At 43.8% G+C, this 22156-nt stretch overlaps 1 protein-coding gene across 5 annotated transcripts in view; it reads right to left on the minus strand.

Moving 5' to 3' along the window:
* SCAF8 (SR-related CTD associated factor 8) overlaps positions 1 to 22156 on the minus strand; it is a 463405-nt gene that overhangs the window by 422895 nt on the left and 18354 nt on the right. For 4 of the 5 annotated variants that reach the window (XR_012234161.1, XR_012234162.1, XR_012234163.1 and 1 more), the window contains exon 2: positions 3473 to 3517. The exons of the other annotated variant lie outside the window; for it this stretch is intronic. Coding sequence is in view for 1 of the 4 variants with exons in the window: in XM_073585726.1 (XP_073441827.1) it covers positions 3473 to 3517 (45 nt within the window). In the remaining 3 variants the exon portion in view is untranslated. The remainder of the gene's footprint in view (positions 1 to 3472; positions 3518 to 22156) is intronic. 5 annotated transcript variants of the gene reach the window in all.

Consider the following 22156-nt stretch of genomic DNA (forward strand, 5'->3'; position numbering starts at 1 on the left):
AGCGTACAGAGGGGCAGTGAGTATGTGTGTGTGTATTTTGCAGAGGGGCAGTATGTGTGTATTTTGCAGAGAAGCAGGCATGTGTGTGTATTTTGCAGAGGGGCAGTGTGTGTGTATATACTGTATAGCGTGCAGAGGGGCAGTATGTGTGTATTTTGCAGAGGGGCAGTATGTGTGTGTTTTGCAGAGGGGCAGTATGTGTGTATATATTGTGCAGAAAGGCAGTGTTTGTGTGTGTATTTTGCAGAGGGGCAGTGTGTGTGTATATATACTGTATAGCGTGCAGAGGGGCAGTATGTGTGTATTTTGCAGAGGGGCAGGTGTGTGTGTGTATTTTGCAGAGGGGCAGTGTGTGTGTGTATATACTGTGTAGCGTGCAGAGGGGCAGTATGTGTGTATTTAGCAGAGGGGCAGTATGTGTGTATTTTGCAGAGGCAGACGTGTGTGTATATACTGTATAGCGCGCAGAGGGGCAGGCGTGTGTGTATTTTGCAGAGGGGCAGTGTGTGTGTATATACTGTATAGCGTACAGAGGGGCAGTATGTGTGTATTTTGCAGAGGGGCAGGCATGTGTGTGTATTTTGCAGAGGGGCAGTGTGTGTGTATATACTGTATAGCGTACAGAGGGGCAGTATGTGTGTATTTTGCAGAGGGGCAGGCGTGTGTGTATTTTGCAGGGGGACAGTTTGTGTGTGTATATACTGTATAGCGTACAGAGGGGCAGTGAGTATGTGTGTGTGTATTTTGCAGAGGGGCAGTATGTGTGTATTTTGCAGAGAGGCAGGCATGTGTGTGTATTTTGCAGAGGGGCAGTGTGTGTGTGTGTGTGTATATACTGTATAGCGTGCAGAGGGGCAGTGAGTATGTGTGTGTGTATTTTGCAGAGGGGCAGGCATGTGTGTGTATTTTGCAGAGGGGCAGTGTGTGTGTGTATATACTGTATAGCGTACAGAGGGGCAGTATGTGTGTATTTTGCAGAGGGGCAGGCGTGTGTGTATTTTGCAGGGGGACAGTTTGTGTGTGTATATACTGTATAGCGTACAGAGGGGCAGTGAGTATGTGTGTGTATTTTGCAGAGGGGCAGTATGTGTGTATTTTGCAGAGAAGCAGGCATGTGTGTGTATTTTGCAGAGGGGCAGTGTGTGTGTATATACTGTATAGCGTGCAGAGGGGCAGTATGTGTGTATTTTGCAGAGGGGCAGGCGTGTGTGTGTATTTTGCAGAGGGGCAGTGTGTGTGTGTATATACTGTATAGCGTGCAGAGGGGCAGTATGTGTGTATTTTGCAGAGGGGCAGTATGTGTGTATTTTGCAGAGGCAGACATGTGTGTGTATATACTGTATAGCGCGCAGAGGGGCAGGCGTGTGTGTATTTTGCAGAGGGGCAGTGTGTGTGTATATACTGTATAGCGTACAGAGGGGCAGTATGTGTGTATTTTGCAGAGGGGCAGGCATGTGTGTGTATTTTGCAGAGGGGCAGTGTGTGTATATACTGTATAGCGTGCAGAGGGGCAGTATGTGTGTATTTTGCAGAGGGGCAGGCGTGTGTGTGTATTTTGCAGAGGGGCAGTGTGTGTGTGTGTGTATATACTGTATAGTGTGCAGTGGGGCAGTATGTGTGTATTTTGCAGAGGGGCAGTGTGTGTGTGTATATATACTGTATAGCGTGCAGAGGGGCAGTATGTGTGTATTTTGCAGAGGGGCAGTATGTGTGCATTTTGCAGAGGGGCAGTATGTGTGTGTATATACTGTATAGCGTGCAGAGGGGCAGTATGTGTGTATTTTGCAGAGGGGCAGTATGTATTTTGCAGGGGGACAGTTTGTGTGTGTATATACTGTATAGCGTACAGAGGGGCAGTGAGTATGTGTGTGTGTATTTTGCAGAGGGGCAGTATGTGTGTATTTTGCAGAGAAGCAGGCATGTGTGTGTATTTTGCAGAGGGGCAGTGTGTGTATATACTGTATACCGTGCAGAGGGGCAGTATGTGTGTATTTTGCAGAGGGGCAGGCGTGTGTGTGTATTTTGCAGGGGGACAGTGTGTGTGTGTATATACTGTACAGCGTACAGAGGGGCAGTGAGTATGTGTGTGTGTATTTTGCAGAGGGGCAGTATGTGTGTATTTTGCAGAGGGGCAGTATGTGTGTGTGTATTTTGCAGAGGGGAAGTGTGTGTGTGTGTGTATATACTGTATAGCGTACAGAGGGGCAGTATGTGTGTATTTTGCAGAGAGGCAGGCGTGTGTGTATTTTGCAGGGGGACAGTTTGTGTGTGTATATACTGTATAGCGTACAGAGGGGCAGTGAGTATGTGTGTGTGTGTATTTTGCAGAGGGGCAGTGTGTGTGTGTATATACTGTATAGCGTACAGAGGGGCAGTATGTGTGTATTTTGCAGAGGGGCAGGCGTGTGTGTGTATTTTGCAGGGGGACAGTTTGTGTGTGTATATACTGTACAGCGTACAGAGGGGCAGTGAGTATGTGTGTGTGTATTTTGCAGAGGGGCAGTATGTGTGTATTTTGCAGAGAAGCAGGCATGTGTGTGTATTTTGCAGAGGGGCAGTGTGTGTGTATATACTGTATAGAGTGCAGAGGGGCAGTATGTGTGTATTTTGCAGAGGGGCAGTATGTGTGTGTATATACTGTATAGCGTGCAGAGGGGCAGGCATGTGTGTGTATTTTGCAAGTGATGTCTGCCTCAGCCCCAGGTTAAATTACTGTGTTGGCACTTTGTAATAAATAAGTGGGTTTTGGGTTACCGATGGGCACTCGGTCTCGAAAAGGTTCACCATCACTGCTCTTTTTGTATTGAACAACTGACATAAATTAACTTTTTGATGGTATTCTAAATGTATGAGAAGCACCTGTATAAGATAGAAATGGGAAAACCCTGTGATTCTGGTCGATTACGGTATATATTGTGATAGGGGGCCTCCCGGCTCACCCCAAAAAGATGATGTTGGGGGAGAGAAGAATCCAGCCTTTGGAACTTCAATCAAGAGATACTTGTGTCCAACGAGAACACAGGATGGCTGAGCTGATGGTTCCTGTATATGGGGGAAGTCTGGAGAGAGAGCGGTCTCATCTGCCATCAGTGACCTCAGGACACACAACTGCTAGAGATCTACAGTACCATCAGACACATAAATCTACCACAGTTTTTGCACCTTTTTCACTGTACCACAATAGTATAAAATAGCCAAAGAACGTTTGCCATCATTCTAATTTTAGGATGCAAAAGTCATCGTACAAACATTAAGTAGCTACACACACAGCAGATATATAAGATCCAATGATGCACAACTGAGCAGTGTGAATTCTAGAGCTCTCACATAGAGCGCACTGACAGCTAATCAGCACACTGATCGACCTCCAGAGCCACACAACAACATATCATGGAGCAATAGCAAGAGAGTCTACACAGAACATGACATGCAAAATCATTTCAGTTACAGGTTTCTCAGAAAATATTCAAACCTGACTAGAACGATATAGGGGCACTTCTATACCCTGATGTCGGCCCTGAAAAAAATGACAAATTGTATTAGCCACAATAACTTTTGGAAATTATGTTTACCTTGTTCCACCAAAAATAAATAGACTACGTTTACATCTGCCTCATGGTTTATATTCAGAATGGGGTGTCATATACTGACTTATCGCAGGGATCCATTGGGGTTATGTTATGGGGTGTGTCTCCCATGGCAGTGAGAAGAGAGCCTTTGCTTAGCGTCATTCCATAATAAAAGATGAAAGGATTTTCCATCCCTTTTTAAAATACATATGGCCTGTGTGTTGTAAACACTAGCACATACTCACCTATGCCACTCCTTCTCACAGCAGTACTGTGGGGGTGAGGAAACAGAGGGCTCACTCTGGTAGTCAGTTTGGATCCCTATTTTGGGGCCACAGTCATCAAACATTTAAAAGGGTATTGCCATCTTCAAAATCCAATCCAAATATGTAGTAGCATAATAATAATATTAGCAAATATCTCCAATTTCGCTGTCAGGCTGAGTTCACACGTCGCGTTTTTTGCGGCGGTTTAAACGCGCGATTGTGTCGCGAAAACGCGAAAAATAAGCATCCCATGCAATCCTATGGGATTCCGCAATGCTGTGCTAATGCTGCGTTTTTTTCGTGGTAAAAAACGCAGCATGCTCATTAATTTAGCGGAATCGCAGCGATCCCGCACCCATAGGAAGGCACTGTTCCGCTTACTTCCCGCACACTGTTATTCTCACCTTCCGGCGTCCCGCGCAGCCTTCCCGCCTCTCTCCACGCTCCCGGTCCCAGTAGACCTTTGCGAGAATGACCACGATGACGTCGAGATCTCGCGGGAGCGCGACGTCTCACGGTCATTCGCGATGACGTCTAGGAAGCGCGACGTCTCACGGTCATTCGCGATGACGTCTAGGAAGCGCGACGTCTCACGGTCATTCGCGCAAAGGATTACTGGGACCAGGAGCGTGGAGAGAGGCGGGAAGGCTGCGCGGGACGCCGGCAGGTGAGAATAACAATATTTTTTTTAAATTATTTTTTACATTTTATCTTTTACTACTGATGCTGCATAGGCAGCCTCAGTAGTAAAAAGTTTGTCACACTAGTCAAACACTAGTGTGACCAACCTGTCAATCAGTTCTCCAAGCTTGCAAATCGCTAGTTTTTTCCGCGGGAAAATCGTGGGAATTTAAAATGCGATTTTCCTGCGGAATGGAATTACGGAATTCTCGCGGTAACTTCCGCTACGTGTGCACATAGCCTTACTTATCCTGTGTGCAGGGCATTGCAGCACTAACAGCTGTCACTTAATGAGTGGCTGTAGACATGGATACCAAAGCTACAGCAATGCCCCGTACAATAACGTAGCAAATCAGAAGAACTATACATTTCTAATTGGAGGCATTTGCTAATATTTTTATTACATCTACGGTAATACATATTGGGATAGGATCTTGGAGATGAGAATACCCCATTAACTCTTACCCTGTAAACAGTTGATAAATGTAGTTGGTGGGAAACTGCTTTACTAGGCCAAAAATGCTGAGCTGGTTGAGCTGCACTCAAAATAATTAATCTCCCATTGCAACTGAAGTACGTATATTAGTAAAATGTACACTTTCTAATGTGTGCAATACAGCTCAACACAACTAGAAGCCAAGCTTACAAATTCTAAAGGAACACTGGCTCCATTACCAGGATGTGGCATAAAGAGTATCTCATCACTAGCTGCCACCACAGGCGCCCAATGCACACATGAGCAGTTCAGCTACTTGGTTTTCATGTCTGCCCTTCTCTAGCTCCTGGAAACCCAGAGCTCTCAACCACTCAAGGAAGATGAGTAGGGAAATAGATAGACAACATGTAGCTGGGAAGTTCCACTGACCGGCCACACCAAAAGGTGTACCGAAAGTCTGTGCTTAACAGTCATCTAGTGCAGACCGGTTCCCTTTAGTGTATGTTTCCACAGGGCGTATTCCTTCAGTATTTGCTGCGTCCAGATGTTACAGCATAGTGCAGGGGATTTTATGAAATCCCATCTCCACTATGCATACAATGACGCAGGTGGAAGACACGCGTAACCGGACATGTGGTGCATCTTTATAGGCCGCAGCATGTCTATCTTGCAGACGCTCAGTCTCTGCAAGATAAATATCACAGTCTAATGTATAGGATCACCATGCGTACAAAAGGGGGCAGCGCTTTAGATGAGGCGGGTATCTGCTGCGTTGAAGTGCTGCCAATACTGACCGTGGGAACATACCCTAAGGAAAAACAGCCTCTTGCATTTACACACAGAAGCTTCAGGCTGAGACACCAGAGTTGGATCAGCTACTGACTGCCTTAGCAATAAGTGACCTATCACACAAGTTAGAAGGCAGTACCCCTTATAAAGTGCAGACCTGCCCCCCTGTAGCAATCTGTGGTTAACTCTGGACTGTGACTGCTCCCTTAGGCTATGTGCACATGTTGCCGATCCGCAACAGATTTTCCGCGCACAATCGCTGCCGATCCGCAAGTGATTTACGGTACAATGTAAAAAAAAAAAATAGCTGTGCACATGCTGCAGAAAAAAACGCACGGAATCCGCAGTGGATTATTTTAAGCAGCATGTGAATACTTTTTGCGGATCCGCATGCGTTTTTACACTCATTCCATTATAGAAATCCGCATGGGTAAAAACACAAGCCAATCCACAAAGAATCCGCAGGAAATCTGCACAAAAAACGAAAAAAAGGCGCAGATTTTTACCGGCGGATTCTGTCAAGAGATGCAGATTCAATGCAGAAAATTCTGCACACAAATCTGCAAAGTGTGCACATAGCAAATAAAAGGGGATATAGTGGGAGACCAATCAATATTGCATAGTTGGTACATACACCACCCCCTGACGAAGGCAATTGGCCGAAACGCGCGTTGGGGGAAGGGCAGCTACCTCTGGCGTGTAGGAGCATTTATAACTCCACAGGTATAATTATTCATTAACCCCTTCACCCCCAAGGGTGGTTTGCACGTTCATGACCGGGCCAATTTTTACAATTCTGACCACTGTACCTTTATGAGGTCATAACTCTCGAACGCTTCCATGGATCCCGGTGATTCTGACATTGTTTTCTCGTGACATATTGTACTTCATGTTAGTGGTAAAATTTCATTCAAATAACTTGCGTTTATTTGTGAGAAAAACGGAAATTTGGCGAAAATTTTGAAAATTTCGCAATTTTCCAACTTTGAATTTTTATGCCCTTAAATCACAGAGATAAGGCACACAAAAAACTTGATAACTAACATTTCCCACATGTTTACTTTACATCAGCACAATTTTGGAACCAAAATTTTTTTTTGTTAGGAAGTTATAAGGGTTAAAAGTTGACCAGCGATTTCTCATTTTTACAACACCATTTTATTTTTAGGACCACATCACATTTGAAGCCACTTTGAGGGGTCTATATGATAGAAAATACACAAAAGTGACACCATTCTAAAAACTGCACCCCTTAAGGTGCTCAAAACCACATTCAAGAAGTTTATTAACCCTTTAGGTGCGTCACAGGAATTTTTTTGAATATTTAAAAAAAAATGAACATCTAACTTTTTTTCACAAAAAAAATACTTCAGGTTCAATTTTTTTTATTTTACCAAGGGTAACAGGAGAAATTGAACTGCAAAAGTTATTGTGCAATTTGTCCTGAGTACGCAGATACCTGATATGTGGGGGGGAACGACTGTTTCGGCGCATGGCAGAGCTCAGAATGGAAGGAGCGCCGTTTGACTTTTTCAATGCAAAATTGGCTGGAATTCAGATTGGACGCCATGTCACGTTTGGAGAGTCCCTGATGTACCTAAACAGTGGAAACCCCCTACAAGTGACCCCATTTTGGAAACTAGACCCCCCAAGGAACTTATCTAGATATGTGGTGAGAACTTTGAACCCACAAGGGCTTTACAGAAGTTTATAACGTACAGCGGTACAATTAAAAAATCATATTTTTTCCACAAAAATGATCTTTTCACCCCAATTTTTATTTTCCCAAGGGTAACAGGACCCTAAAAGTTATTGTGCAATTTGTCCTGAGTACGCTGATACCCCACATGTGGGGGTAAACCACTATTTGGGCGCATGGCAGAGCTCGGAAGGGAAGCAGCGCCATTTGACGTTTTTGGCTGGAATTGAGATCGGACACCATGTCGCGTTTGGAAAACCCCTGATGTACCAAAACAGTGGAAACCCCCCACAAATGACACCATTTTGGAAACTAGACCCCCTAAGGAACTTATCTAGATGTGTGGTGAGAACTTTGAACCCCCATGGGCTTCACAGAAGTTTATAACATAAAGCCATACAATTAAAAAATCATATTTTTTCAACAAAAATGATCTTTTCACCCTCAATTCTTATTTTTCCAAGGGTAACAGGACCCTAAAAGTTATTGTGCAATTTGTCCTGAGTACGCTGATACCCCACATGTGGGGGTAAACCACTATTTGGGCGCATGGCAGAGCTCGGAAGGGAAGCAGCGCCATTTGACGTTTTTGGCTGGAATTGAGATCGGACACCATGTCGCGTTTGGAAAACCCCTGATGTACCAAAACAGTGGAAACCCCCCACAAATGACACCATTTTGGAAACTAGACACCCTAAGGAACTTATCTAGATGTGTGGTGAGAACTTTGAACCCCCATGGGCTTCACAGAAGTTTATAACATAAAGCCATACAATTAAAAAATCATATTTTTTCCACAAAAATGATCTTTTCACCCTCAATTCTTATTTTTCCAAGGGTAACAGGACCCTAAAAGTTATTGTGCAATTTGTCCTGAGTACGCTGATACCCCACATGTGGGGGTAAACCACTATTTGGGGGCATGGCAGAGCTCGGAAGGGAAGCAGCGCCATTTGACGTTTTTGGCTGGAATTGAGATCGGACACCATGTCGCGTTTGGAAAACTCCTGATGTACCAAAACAGTGGAACCCCCCACAAATGACACCATTTTGGAAACTAGACCCCCTAAGGAACTTATCTAGATGTGTGGTGAGCACTTTGACCCCCCCAGTGCTTCACAGAAGTTTACAACGCCCGGGCGTGAAAATAAAAAATTCGTATTTTTTCCACAAACATGATCTTTTAGTCACCATTTTTTTATTTTCCCAAGGGTACCAGGAGAAATTGGACCCCAAAAGTTGTTGTCCAATTTGTCCTGAGTATGCTGATACCCCATATGTGGGAGAAAACTACTGTATGGGCACACGTCGGGGCTCGGAAGGGAAGTAGTGACGTTTTGGAATGCAGACTTTGATGGAATGGTCTGCGGGTGTGATATTGCCTTTGGAGAGCCCCTAATGTACCTAAACAGTGGAAACCCCCCACAAATGACACCATTTTGTAAACTAGACCCCCCAAGGAACTTATCTAGATGTGTGGTGAGCACTTTGACCCCCCCAGTGCTTCACAGAAGTTTACAACGCCCGGGCGTGAAAATAAAAAATTCGTATTTTTTCCACAAACATGATCTTTTAGTCACCATTTTTTTATTTTCCCAAGGGTACCAGGAGAAATTGGACCCCAAAAGTTGTTTTCCAATTTGTCCTGAGTACGCTGCTACCCCATATGTGGGAGAAAACTACTGTATGGGCACACGTCAGGGCTCGGAAGGGAAGTAGTGACGTTTTGGAATGCAGACTTTGATGGAATGGTCTGCGGGTGTCATGTTGCCTTTGGAGAGCCCCTAATGTACCTAAACAGTGGAAACCCCCCACAAATGACACCATTTTGTAAACTAGACCCCCCAAGGAACTTATCTAGATGTGTGGTGAGCACTTTGACCCCCCCAGTGCTTCACAGAAGTTTACAACGCCCGGGCGTGAAAATAAAAAATTCGTATTTTTTCCACAAACATGATCTTTTAGTCACCATTTTTTTTATTTTCCCAAGGGTACCAGGAGAAATTGGACCCCAAAAGTTGTTGTCCAATTTGTCCTGAGTACGCTGACACCCCATATGTGGGAGAAAACTACTGTATGGACACACGTCGGGGCTCGGAAGGGAAGCAGTGACGTTTTGGAACGCAGACTTTGATGGAATGGTCTGCGGGTGTCATGTGCGTTTGGAGAGCCCCTGATGTACCTAAACTATTGAAACTCCCCACAAGTGACCCCATTTTGGACACTAGACCCCCCACGGAACTTATCTAGATGTGTGGTGAGCACTTTGAACCCCCAAGTGCTTCACAGAAGTTTATAACACTCGGACGTGAAAATAAAAAAATCATTTTTTTTCCACAAAAATGATATTTTTGCCCCCAATTTTTTATTTTCCTAAGGGTAACAGGAGAAATTGGACCCCAAAAATTGTTTTGCAATTTGTCCTGAGTAGGCTGATACCCTACATGAGGGGGTAAAACACTGTTTGGGCGCATAGCAGAGCTTGGAAGGGAAGGAGCACCATTTGACTTTTTCAACTCAGAATTGGCTGGAATTGAGATCAGACGCCATGTTGCATTTGGAGAGCCCCTGATGTGCCCAAACAGTGGAAACCCCCAATTCTAACTCCAACCCGAACCCCAACACGCCCCTAACCCTAGCCCTAACCCTAGCCCTAACCCTAACCTAACCCTACCCCAACACACCCCTAGCCCTAACCCTAGCCCTAACCCTAATGGAAAAATGGAAATAAATACATTTTTTTTATTTTATTATTTTTCCCTAACTAAAGGGGTGATAACGGGGGGGTTTGATTTACTATTTATGGCGGTTTTTATGTTTGGCGGCTGTCGCACGCTAAAAGATGCTTTTTATTGTAAAAATAGTTTTTGCATCACCACATATTGAGAGCTATAATTTTTCCGTATTTTGACCCACCGAGTCATGTGAGGTCTTATTTTTTGCGGGACGAGTTGACGTTTTTATTGGTACCATTTTCGGGCACGTGAAATTTTTTGATCGCTTTTTATTCCGATTTTTGGGACGCAGAATGAACAAAAACCAGCGTTTCATGAATTTCTTTTGGGGGGGTGCGTTTACACCGTTCCGCGTGCGGTAAAATTGATAAAGCGCTTTTATTCTTCGGGTCAGTACGGTTACAGCGATACCTCATTTAGGTCGTTTTTTTATGTTTTTGTCGGTTTTATGCAATGAAAACTATTTTATATAAAAAATAATTATTTTTGCATCGCTTTATTCTGCGAGTTATAACTTTTTTATTTTTTTGCTGATGATGCTGTGTGGCGGCTTGTTTTTTGCGGGACAAGATGACGTTTTCAGCGGTACCATGGATATTTATATGCGTCTTTTTGATCTCGCGTTATTGCACTTTTTGTTTGGCGGTATGATAATAAATCATTATTTTTTGCTTCGTTTTTTATTTTTATTTTTTAAGGGGTTCGCTAAAGGGGTTAACTAATGGGACAGTTTTATAGGGCAGGTCGTTACGGACGCGGCGATACCTAATATGTGTACATTTATTGTTTTTTTTTTTTTATTATTTTAAAAAAATGAATTTATTGGGGAATATTTTTTTTTTTTTTTACTAATTTATTTGGCGATTTTTTTTAATTTATTTTTACACTTTTTTTTAATTTTTTTTTACTTTATTACATAGTCCAAGGTGGGACATCACTGTCCTGTGACAGATCGCTGATCTGTCACATCACAGATCACTGTGACAGATCAGCAATCTGTCACAGGCAGTGCACAAGGCTTCCTCATGCCTGCGCTTTGCAGGCACTGAGGAAGCCAGCTTCCCCAGGCCCCCGAAGGCCCCCGTCGCCATCTTGGATTCGGGGGCCTGGAGGATAGGAGCCCCCCGCAGCAGCGCTGCACATTGCGCTGCCGTGGGGGGCTCAGGGAAGCACGGAGGGAGCCCCCTCCCTGCCGATGCTTCCCTTTAACTCCCGGTACACCGCGATCGCGTTTGATCGCGGTGTGGAAGGGGTTAATGTGTCGGGGGCGGTCCGTGACCGCCCCTGACACATTGTGCCGGGTGTCAGCTGTGATAATCAGCTGACACCCGGCCGCGATCAGCGGCGCTCACCACGTGGGCGCCGCTGATCGCGGTAGACGTACTATCCCGTCCCCGGTCATACGGGCCCGGGTACCGTGGACGGGATAGTACGTCTCATGTCAGGAAGGGGTTAATATAGCTTGGTTGTTGGCAGCAACCTCTCCGTTTTTTGATTATTCCATGATTATCTGTGGTGATTTTTATCTCCGAACTGCGCCTTTATATGCTCTCAAATGTTAAGGGGTACATGTTTATGATCATAAGATCTTAATTTTATCTGTGTGTAGCAACCCCTGATGGACACTATTGCACTTTGCACTTTATTGTTCATTAATTATACAGATTGTGTTTTGTGGTTGCACATATATTGCACTTTATTTCTATTTGGTATGTTGTTGTGGTAACACATGTTTATAATCACATTTTTTCATGACACTATTATAATTTTTATGCAACACTATTGTATCATGAGCATCTCATGATTTTGTACACTGTTTTCAGTGGTCACAATAATTTAAGAATTTACTTGCAATTAATTTTTGATATATGGGATCCTACACATATTTGTAACCTCTTTTCAAAATTATGGTTAGTTGACCTTTCAATTTTTGAAATTATATGATCATGTATACTTGATGCTTTGCCAATTTATTAATTAAACCTTGTTTTTATGGTATTATCAAATAATAAATATAAATAAAAATAATTTTTTTATTGATAGGACTATGGTCATGTGTTGTCGTTTTATTTTAAAGTGTGCACATAGTCTAACAATGTACCTGTCAGACATTTAGTAGGGGTACTTTTGGATTTGGTTGATATAAACTAGAGTTGGGCAGAATTGATGACGGTATCCTCGACTTCTCGCATAGTCATTATTGTGTTGTGAAACATGTGACATCGCGACAGACTGACTAATCAAAATAAGAGCCACTGATGCCACCAGATAAGAGGCTCCTGTCCAGCAATCACTAATCACTGGTGCAGCGACTGGACAGGTCCTGGGAATCAACTCACACCCCACTCTAGTATACGCAAAAAAAAAAATCAATCAGCTGAATAACTTCCACTATAGAATAATCTGCAGAAAGTGCACAGCTAGTAGCTGATGGGCAGCTGGAACCCATAGTGTCGGCAATCATTCTAGTAATCGTAATGCATGCATTTTACTGGCATGTAACCTGCACTTCAGCCAAGCGGGAGGTGCTGTGTGTCCTTCCCATTAGGGCCCTTTCAGAGGTCACTATCTGGCATTGTGTAGCATCACTATTTATAAGACAAACCCCAAAATCTTTTTATTATAGTTTATCTTTGGGTATCCCTTCAGGATTTGGCTTACTCATGCTGATGCAGAATACTAACCAAATTCTGATGTGAGAACCTTGCTCTCAGCATAGTGCTTCAGGAGCATCTCTCCAGTCTTTCCACTTCCTTCTTCAGGCTTGTGTCAGACGGCCATAGATCTTGTCATCCGAGAGGATCAGAGTATGATCCAAGTGTCAGAATAGTATGATCCCAATCTCTCAGATGAGAGATTCCCATATACACTTGTGCATAAGCCGACCCCCCTAATTTTGTCACAAAAAACTGGAAAAACTTATTGACTCGCGTATAAGTCTAGGGTGCACAGTCAGTGGCCCAAGTTTTGCTGCACAGTGAGTGGCCCCAGATAATGCTGCACAGTGAGTGGCCCCAGATAATGCTGCACAGTGAGTGGCCCCAGATAATGCTGCACAGTGAGTGGCCCCAGATAATGCTGCACAGTGAGTGGCCCCAGATAATGCTGCACAGTGAGTGACCCCAGATAATGCTGCACAGTGAGTGACCCCAGATAATGCTGCACAGTGAGTGACCCCAGATAATGCTGCACAGTGAGTGACCCCAGATAATGCTGCACAGTGAGTGGCCCCAGATAATGCTGCACAGTGAGTGACCCCAGATAATGCTGCACAGTGTGTGGCCCCAGATAATGCTGCACAGTGTGTGGGTGGCCCCAGATAATGCTGCACAGTGTGTGGCCCCAGATAATGCTGCACAGTGAGTGGCCCCAGATAATGCTGCACAGTGAGTGGCCCCAGATAATGCTGCACAGTGAGTGACCCCAGATAATGCTGCACAGTGTGTGGCCCCAGATAATGCTGCACAGTGTGTGGCCCCAGATAATGCTGCACAGTGAGTGGCCCCAGATAATGCTGCACAGTGAGTGGCCCCAGATAATGCTGCACAGTGAGTGGCCCCAGATAATGCTGCACAGTGAGTGGCCCCAGATAATGCTGCACAGTGAGTGGCCCCAGATAATGCTGCACAGTGAGTGGCCCCAGATAATGCTGCACAGTGAGTGACCCCAGATAATGCTGCACAGTGAGTGACCCCAGATAATGCTGCACAGTGAGTGACCCCAGATAATGCTGCACAGTGAGTGGCCCCAGATAATGCTGCACAGTGAGTGGCCCCAGATAATGCTGCACAGTGAGTGACCCCAGATAATGCTGCACAGTGTGTGGGTGGCCCCAGATAATGCGCACAGTGAGTGGCCCATAATGCTGCACAGTGAGTGACCCCAGATAATGCTGCACAGTGAGTGACCCCAGATAATGCTGCACAGTGAGTGGCCCCAGATAATGCTGCACAGTGAGTGGCCCCAGATAATGCTGCACAGTGAGTGGCCCCAGATAATGCTGCACAGTGTGTGGGTGGCCCCAGATAATGCTGCACAGTCAGTGGCCCCAGATAATGCTGCACAGTGAGTGGCCCCAGTTTTGCTGCACAGTGTGTGGCCCCATCATGTTGCTGCTGCTGCCTCCGTTACAAAAAAAACAACAAAAAAAAAAAAAAACTGTATACTAACCTCCTGCTGCCCATCAGCGTTGCCGGCTCTGGAATGGGGACAGGTGAATATGGCTCCCCCCGTTCATACTCACTCCCTCCTGGCGCTCATCTCTGCAGCATAGCCCCTGCTCATTCCATGTTCTCAGTGCTGCTGCTCTTCCTGCTTCAGCGGTCACGTGGTAACGCTCATTAAAGTCATAAATATGCGCATATTCATCAGTTTAATGAGCGGTACCACGTGACCGCTGAAGCAGGAAGAGCAGGGACGCTGAGAACATGGAGCAAGCAGGGGGGCTGCAGAGAAGAGCCAGGAGGGCGTGAGTATGATCTCTGACACCTCCGATCCCCCTCGGTATATGACTCGTGTATAAGCCGAGAGGGGGACTTTCTGCCCAAAAAAATGGGCTGAAAATCTCGGCTTCTACACGAGTGTATATACGGTAGCTGTTTTCGAGCACATATGGGTGCACTCAGGAGAAAATTAATAATAAATTGTAGGGTCCACTTTCTCCTTTAACCCTTTAGTAACAGAGCCAATTTTGTACTTAATGACCAAGCCAATTTTTAGGCCGAGTTCACACGTAGCAGTTTTAAACGCACGATTTTGCCGCGAAAAATAAGCATCCCATGCAATCCTATGGGATTCCGCAATGCTGTACTAATGCTGCGTTTTTTCCCGCGGCAGGATCGCTTCGCGATAAAAAACGCAGCATGCTCATTAATTTAGTGGAATCGCGGCGATCCCGCACCCATAGGATTGCATTGTTCCTCTTACTTCCCGCATGTGGCTGTGCCCACCATGCGAAAAGTAAGCAGAACATTTGCGGATGGTACCCACGGTCCGGAGGAGAGGAGACTGTCCTCCGGGCTGTGGGTACCATATCCCTGTAAAAAATAGAATTAAAATAAAAAATACTGTTATTCTCACCTTCCGGCGTCCCACGCAGCCTTCCCGCCTCTCTCCACGCTCCCGGTCCCAGTAATCCTTTGTGAAAATGACCGCGATGACGTCGAGATCTCGCGGGAGCGCGACGTCTCGTGGTCATTCGCGATGACGTCACGGGAGCACGACGTCTCGCGGTCATTCGCGCAAAGGATTACTGGGACCGGGAGCGTGGAGAGAGGCGGGAAGTCTGCGCGGGACGCCGGAAGGTGAGAATAACAATATTTTTTTTACTTTTTTTATTATTTTTTACATTTTATCTTTTACTACTGATGCCGTATAGGCAGACTCAGTAGTGAAAAGTTGGTCACACTCGTCAAACACTATGTTTAACGAGTGTGACCAACCTGTCAATCAGTTCTCCAAGCGATGCTCCAGATCGCTTGGAAAACGCTAGCATTCTGCAAGCTAATTACGCTTGCAAAATGCTAGTTTTTCCGCGGGAAAATCGCGGGAAATTAAAATGCAATTTTCCCGCGGAATGGAATTCTGGAATTCTCGCGGTAACTTCTGCAAGAGTTCCGCTACGTGTGCACATAGCCTTACAATTCTGACCACTGTCACTTTATGACGCTACAGGTCTGGAACGATTCAACGTATCCCACTGATTCTGAGAATATTTTTTCATGACATATTGTACTTCATGTCAATGATAACATTTCTTCAATATAACTTGAGTTTATTTATGAAAAAAAACAGAAATTTGGCAAAAATTTTGAAAATGTTGCAATTTTCAAACTTTTCATTTTTGTACCCTTAAATCAGAGTGGTGTCACACAAAAGAGTTAATAAATAACATTACCCACATATCTACTATGCATCAGCAATATATACCCGTGTATAAGCCAACCCCCCTAATTTTGCCACAAAAAAACTGGGAAAACTTATTGACTCACGCATAAGCCTAGGGTGTAAAATGCAGCAGCTACTGGTAAATTTCAAAAAAAAAAAAAAAAAAGATACCAATAAAAGTAAAAGACATCAGTAGGTTACATGTTTTTGAATATCCATATGAATTTGGAGCCCCATATAATGCTTCATACAGTTCATGATGGGCGCCATAAGATGCTCCATACAAAATACACCCCATATAATGCTGAACAAAGATTAATAATGTCCCCATAACATGCTCCATAGAATATCCTCCATATGCTGCTCCATAAAGGTTATGGCCCCATAAGATGCTCCATAGATTATATTATACCCCCATATGCTTCTCCATAGATTATGCGCCCATGTGCTGCCCCGTAAGATGGCCCATAGTTTATGCCCCCATATGCTGCTCCATAGTTTATGCCCCCATATGCTGCCCCATAAGGTGCTCCATAGTATACCCCCCATATGCTGCCCCATAAGGTGCTCCATAGTATACCCCCCATATGCTGCCCCATAAGGTGCTCCATATTATACCCTCCATATGCTGCTGCTGCCACCGCAAATAGAAAAAAAAAAGAAATAATTACCTTTCCGTCGCGGGGGACCAGGTGCCGGGGTCACCGCTGGCTCAGGACCCGGGCACTGGCGATACTTACCGATCCTCTGTCCATCGCTGCGCGCCCCTGTGTCTGCCGGGGCCCTCTGTCAGTGACGTGCAGGCAGAGGGCGCGCACTGACTACGTCATCGCGCCCTCTGCTTGAACATCGCAGCCAGAGGACGGAAGACAGCAGAGCAGCGCACAGCGATGGAGCGAGGACAGGTGAATATACGTATACTTACCCCCTCCTGGCGCGGTCTCTGCAGCCCCGTTCTCCCTGTCTCAGGCTCCTTCCTGCAGCGGTCATGTGGTACTGCTCATTAAAGTCATAAATATGCGCATATTCATGAATTTAATGACCGGTACCACGTGACAGCTGCAGGAAGGAGCCTGAGACCTGGTAGAAGTGGGGGGGCCGCAGAAACTGCGCCAGGAGGGGTTAAGTATGATCGGACACCCCCGCTCCCCCACAGACCACCCCCGGTGTATGACTCGCGTATAAGCTGAGAGAGGGACTTTCAGCACAAAAAAATGGGCTGAAAATCTCGGCTTATACACGAGTATATACGGTACCCAAAAGTGACACCATTCTAAAAAACTGCACCCCTCAAGGTGCGGCAAACCACATTCAAGACATTTATTAACCCTTCAGGTGCTTTACAAGAACTAAAGCAGGAAAAATGAACATTTACTTTTATCACAAAAAATTTACAAAACAGTGGAAACCCCAACAAATGACACTATTTTGGAAACTAGACCCCCCCCAAGGAACTTATCTAGCTGTGTGGTGAGCACTTTGAACCCCCAAGGGCTCCACAGAAATTTATAACGCCCGGGCGTGAAAATAAAAAAATCATTTTTTCCACAAACATGATCTTTTAGTCCCCAATTTTTTTTATTTTCCCAAGGGTACCAGGAGAAATTGGACCCCAAAAGTTGTTGTTCAATTTGTCCTGATACCCCAAATGTGGGCGAAAACTACTGTATGGGTACACGTCGGGGCTTGGAAGGGAAGTAGTGATGTTTTGGAATGCAGACTTTGATGGAATGGTCTGTGGGTGTCATGTAGAGCTTGGAGAGCCTCTGATGTGCCTAAACAGTGGAAACCTCCCAATTCTAACTCCAACCCCAACACACCCCTAAGGCTGGAGTCACACTAGCGATAAAATCGGACGAATGCAATGCGATAAAAAAAAAAAAAAAAAATCGCATTGCATTCGTCCCAATGTTATTCTATGGTGCTGCTCCCATCATGCGTTTTTTTATCGGATCTGTTCCTCGGACCGAAGACAATCGCAGCATGCTGCGATTGTCACCGATTTTCGGATCGGACTGGCCAATGCAAGTCTATGGGGGCGAGAAAAAATCGGATTACAAACGGACCAGATGTGTGACTTGCGATAATATCGCACCCGGTGTCCTTTACAAAAAGCCGGCAATTCTTTTAACAATACAGTAAAATCACACTGACCGGTTAAATACAGAAACTAAAGAATAGATATAGCTATATATATATATATATATATATATATATATATATATATACACATATACCGGGTGAGTCATAAAGGACGGACGTTTTTAAACTAATCATAAAATCGTTAAATATTTATTAAATATAAATGTATTCACAGATTTGGTTACGTATACTAATAGCATTTGACAAATTCAAGTGTGGAAAACAACATCTGCCATGTGGTGGCCATTATCAGTGATGCATTTCCAAAGGCGTTCTTGGAAGTTGGCATCAACACGTTCCAACACAACTCTGTCGATTTGGGCAACTTCCACTCGAATAGCTTCCTTCAGTTCTTGTAATGATCGAGGCTTAAGCTTGTATACACGTGATTTGAGGTGACCCCATAAGTAATAATCGCACATGGACAGGTCTGGGGACCTAGGAGGCCAATTAATATCGCCAAACCTGGAAATGATGCGACCAGGGAAGAGAGGGCGAAGAACGTTCATTGTTGCTCCGGCTGTGTGGGCCGTTGCCCCATCTTGTTGAAACCACACACTAGAGATGGGGATATGTTGCCGTCGTAACTCAGGAACAAAGAAGTTATTTATCATGGCAATATAACGTTGTGAGTTCACGGTAACAGTATTGCCATTATCGCCTTCGAAAAAGTACGGACCGATCACGCCATATTTGCCCATAGCGCACCACACCGTTACCTTAGGGCTGTGCAGCGGTACGTGCCGTTCGTGGAGCCCCCGGTGGTCGTTTGTTCATTAGTGTACCTCGTGTACGGAGTGCTTCAACCCAACGTAGGATAGTGTTACGAGCGGGAACAGCTTGATTTCTGTGAATATTGAAATGACGCCGAAACTCACGCTGAACGGCTGTGATACACTCATTATTCTTGACAAAACTGTCGTACGCAAAAACGCGATGTTCTATCGTCCACGGCACCATAGCTTAAACTGAAACTAAAATAAAAACAATGCTTTCACCTCACAAACATAACCCCGCCTCCCGCACATCTCTACCTCCACCTGGTGGTGAGTTATAGCCACTTCAAATACATCCGTCCTTTATGACTCACCCGGTATATATAAGAACAAAAAGGAAATCCAGCAAGAACTCAGCAAACCAGGGTTGGAGTAAAATGATGCTTTTCTTTATTTCTTCAACAAGGTAAAAAAACGACCCACAAGGATCAGAAACCAGAGTGCATGGCAGAAATAAGCGCAAATGGGACTACGTGTTTCGGCGGCCTAATCCGCCTTCTTCACGGTCCAAACCTAATCTGCTCCTTGTATGTGGAGCCATATAAAAGGCAATCCTGAATAAAATTAGTGCAAATAATTACAAACATATGTGCAGAAAAAGGGTTTAACCAATTCGCTACGGAGGATTAACTAACAGCATTGCTACAAAATAGACAACTTTTTCTTATGTAATAAAAAATACAAATAAACGTCCTAAATAATGACATAATATATAGGATGATAAAAAAAAAAAAAAAAAAAAAAAAAAAAAAAGAAAAAAGATTGTATTTGACATAAATAAAATAAGCTCCGCTGAAACCTCAATAATGTAGAATAATATCTGTACGGCTATTAAATCCTAAAGGAGTTCTTGTACCCATTTCAATTGATTATTTTTTTTTTTTTCTTTTATCATCCTATATATTATGTCATTATTTAGGAAGTTTATTTGTATTTTTTATTACATAAGAAAAAGTTGTCTATTTTGTAGCAATGCTGTTAGTTAATCCTCAGTAGCGAATGTGTTAAACCCTTTTTCTGCACATATGTTTGTAATCATTTGCACTAATTTTATTCAGGATTGCCTTTTATATGGCTCCACATACAAGGAGCAGATTAGGTTTGGACCGTGAAGAAGGCGGATTAGGCCGCCGAAACGCGTAGTCCCATTTGCGCTTATTTCTGCCATGCACTCTGGTTTCTGATCCTTGTGGGTCGTTTTTTTACCTTGTTGAAGAAATAAAGAATAGCATCATTTTACTCCAACCCTGGTTTGCTGAGTTCTTGCTGGATTTCCTTTTTGTTCTCCTATTGAAGGATCTACTCCTAATCCAGTCCGTGCAGGTACTTGATTACCAGGTGGGAAAGACCCATGAGTCTCATTGCTGCAACTGGACACTGACACATATACTCTGTTGTTGGAAGGAGATTTGTCCGTGCTCGCTCTATGGAACCCTTTATACAGTTTGGCAAGATTTTTATGTGGATTTAGACTTTCAGCTTGTTGCCATCTACTGTTACAACGTTGGACACTCAGGACAATACGGTACGTCTTAATAAATTGGCATGTATTTTCCAGGATGACTCATCTTCAGGGGATACCATACAAGTGGATTCTGATTCCATGCTGAATAAGCTGGATCAACTATTAAAAAAGGAACAGAAACTTTGGTGGGATCATAACTCTCTCAATGGTTATCTGGAGAGAAAAATGATCCCCCGTGGACTGCGTTTGAATAAACAATCCACAACTTCTTATGGTATTGATTTCCAGACCAATTGGAATAAGGTTCTAAGTGAATGTTCAATAAAATTAATTGAACTGATTATAGATGAGGAATCTAAAGAGCTGGATAAACTGAATGTTGAAATTGAGATGGTGAAAAAGTCTGTTAATGATTTGCCTATATCAGACAATAAAACCAAGTTCTTGGAAAGAATGCATAACAACTTAAAAAGAAGGGAGAACTCCATAGTATCCACCAAAAAAAGAAAGTTTATAAGAGATTTGGAGGATTATAAGAGTAATAAAGTTTACAACTGGTCGCATTACCCTCCTTCTATACTCAAAAGAAAAAAATCTTGGTTTAAAAAATCCAAAGTTTCCTTCAGCAATTCCTCTGCTATTTCAGACACCTCATTTGGAGAAACTTCTGATGAACTAACGGACTCTTCTATTTCCTCATTACCTATTGATCAGAATATAAATAAAAAACATTATAAAAGAGATTTTTTGCAAGAAGGAGCCATGCCAAAAAACGATCGAGGAGGCGGGGTGGCAGAAAACACAGGGCCAATCGGCTCGGGGTGGCAGAAAACACAGGGCCAATCGGCTCGGGGTGGCAGAAAACACAGGGCCAATCGGCTCGGGGTGGCAGAAAACACAGGGCCAATCGGCTCATGTCTGAGAACAAGGAAGCGGAAAATATGAACATTCCTATCTTTAATCTATCGAGTTATATTCTTACAGAACCGCAGATATCGTTGCTATCAAAAGGATTGGGTTTTTCACATTGTAAAAAATTTGATCTTTATGACACTATAGTAGATATTAATAGATTTGCGCGGAACTTGACTCTGAAAGTTCATTTCAGCAAAGAGGCTGTACAATCTGGTTATGATTCTGCTTTACCTGCTACCAGTATTAATACTGATTGTTTGTATTTTTCTGATCAATGTACCCTGCAAAATCTTAGACAAATGGATAGTGATAATAACATATTAAGTGAGGTTATTTAAATAATGTCTTTAAAACATACAATACACAGTTTTATCCAATTAAATCCAGGCCACCTTCTTTAGATTTTTTTCAGGAAGCTACAGAGAATGAACTGGTTTCATTATATAATGCTGAGGGTTCAGCCCGGGTTAAATATAACTTAAGTATAGCTGAGCACAGGGCGATCCGGGAGTTGAGGGCAAATGGTGACCTCCTTGTCACTTCCGCTGACAAGGGGGGGGCTATTGTGATCCTCAATTCGGGACTTTATAAAAAAATGAATCTTTCCAGTCTAGAAGACACTAATGTTTATAATGAATTACATTCTAATCCGACCTCCTTTTTCAATCTAAAATTGTCCCAGCTGCTACAAGAGGGTGTTAATGAGGGTGCTATTTCTGATTTTGGCGTTGTAGGGGTTAATTTAAGGGGTTAATTCGTTGTTAAAAATTACCGGGACTCCCTGCAGCCTCAGTGAC

This window comes from Dendrobates tinctorius, unplaced genomic scaffold, assembly GCF_039654945.1.
Source record: "Dendrobates tinctorius isolate UK_male_01 unplaced genomic scaffold, ASM3965494v1 ptg000087l, whole genome shotgun sequence".
NCBI classification, from domain to species: Eukaryota; Metazoa; Chordata; class Amphibia; order Anura; family Dendrobatidae; genus Dendrobates; species Dendrobates tinctorius.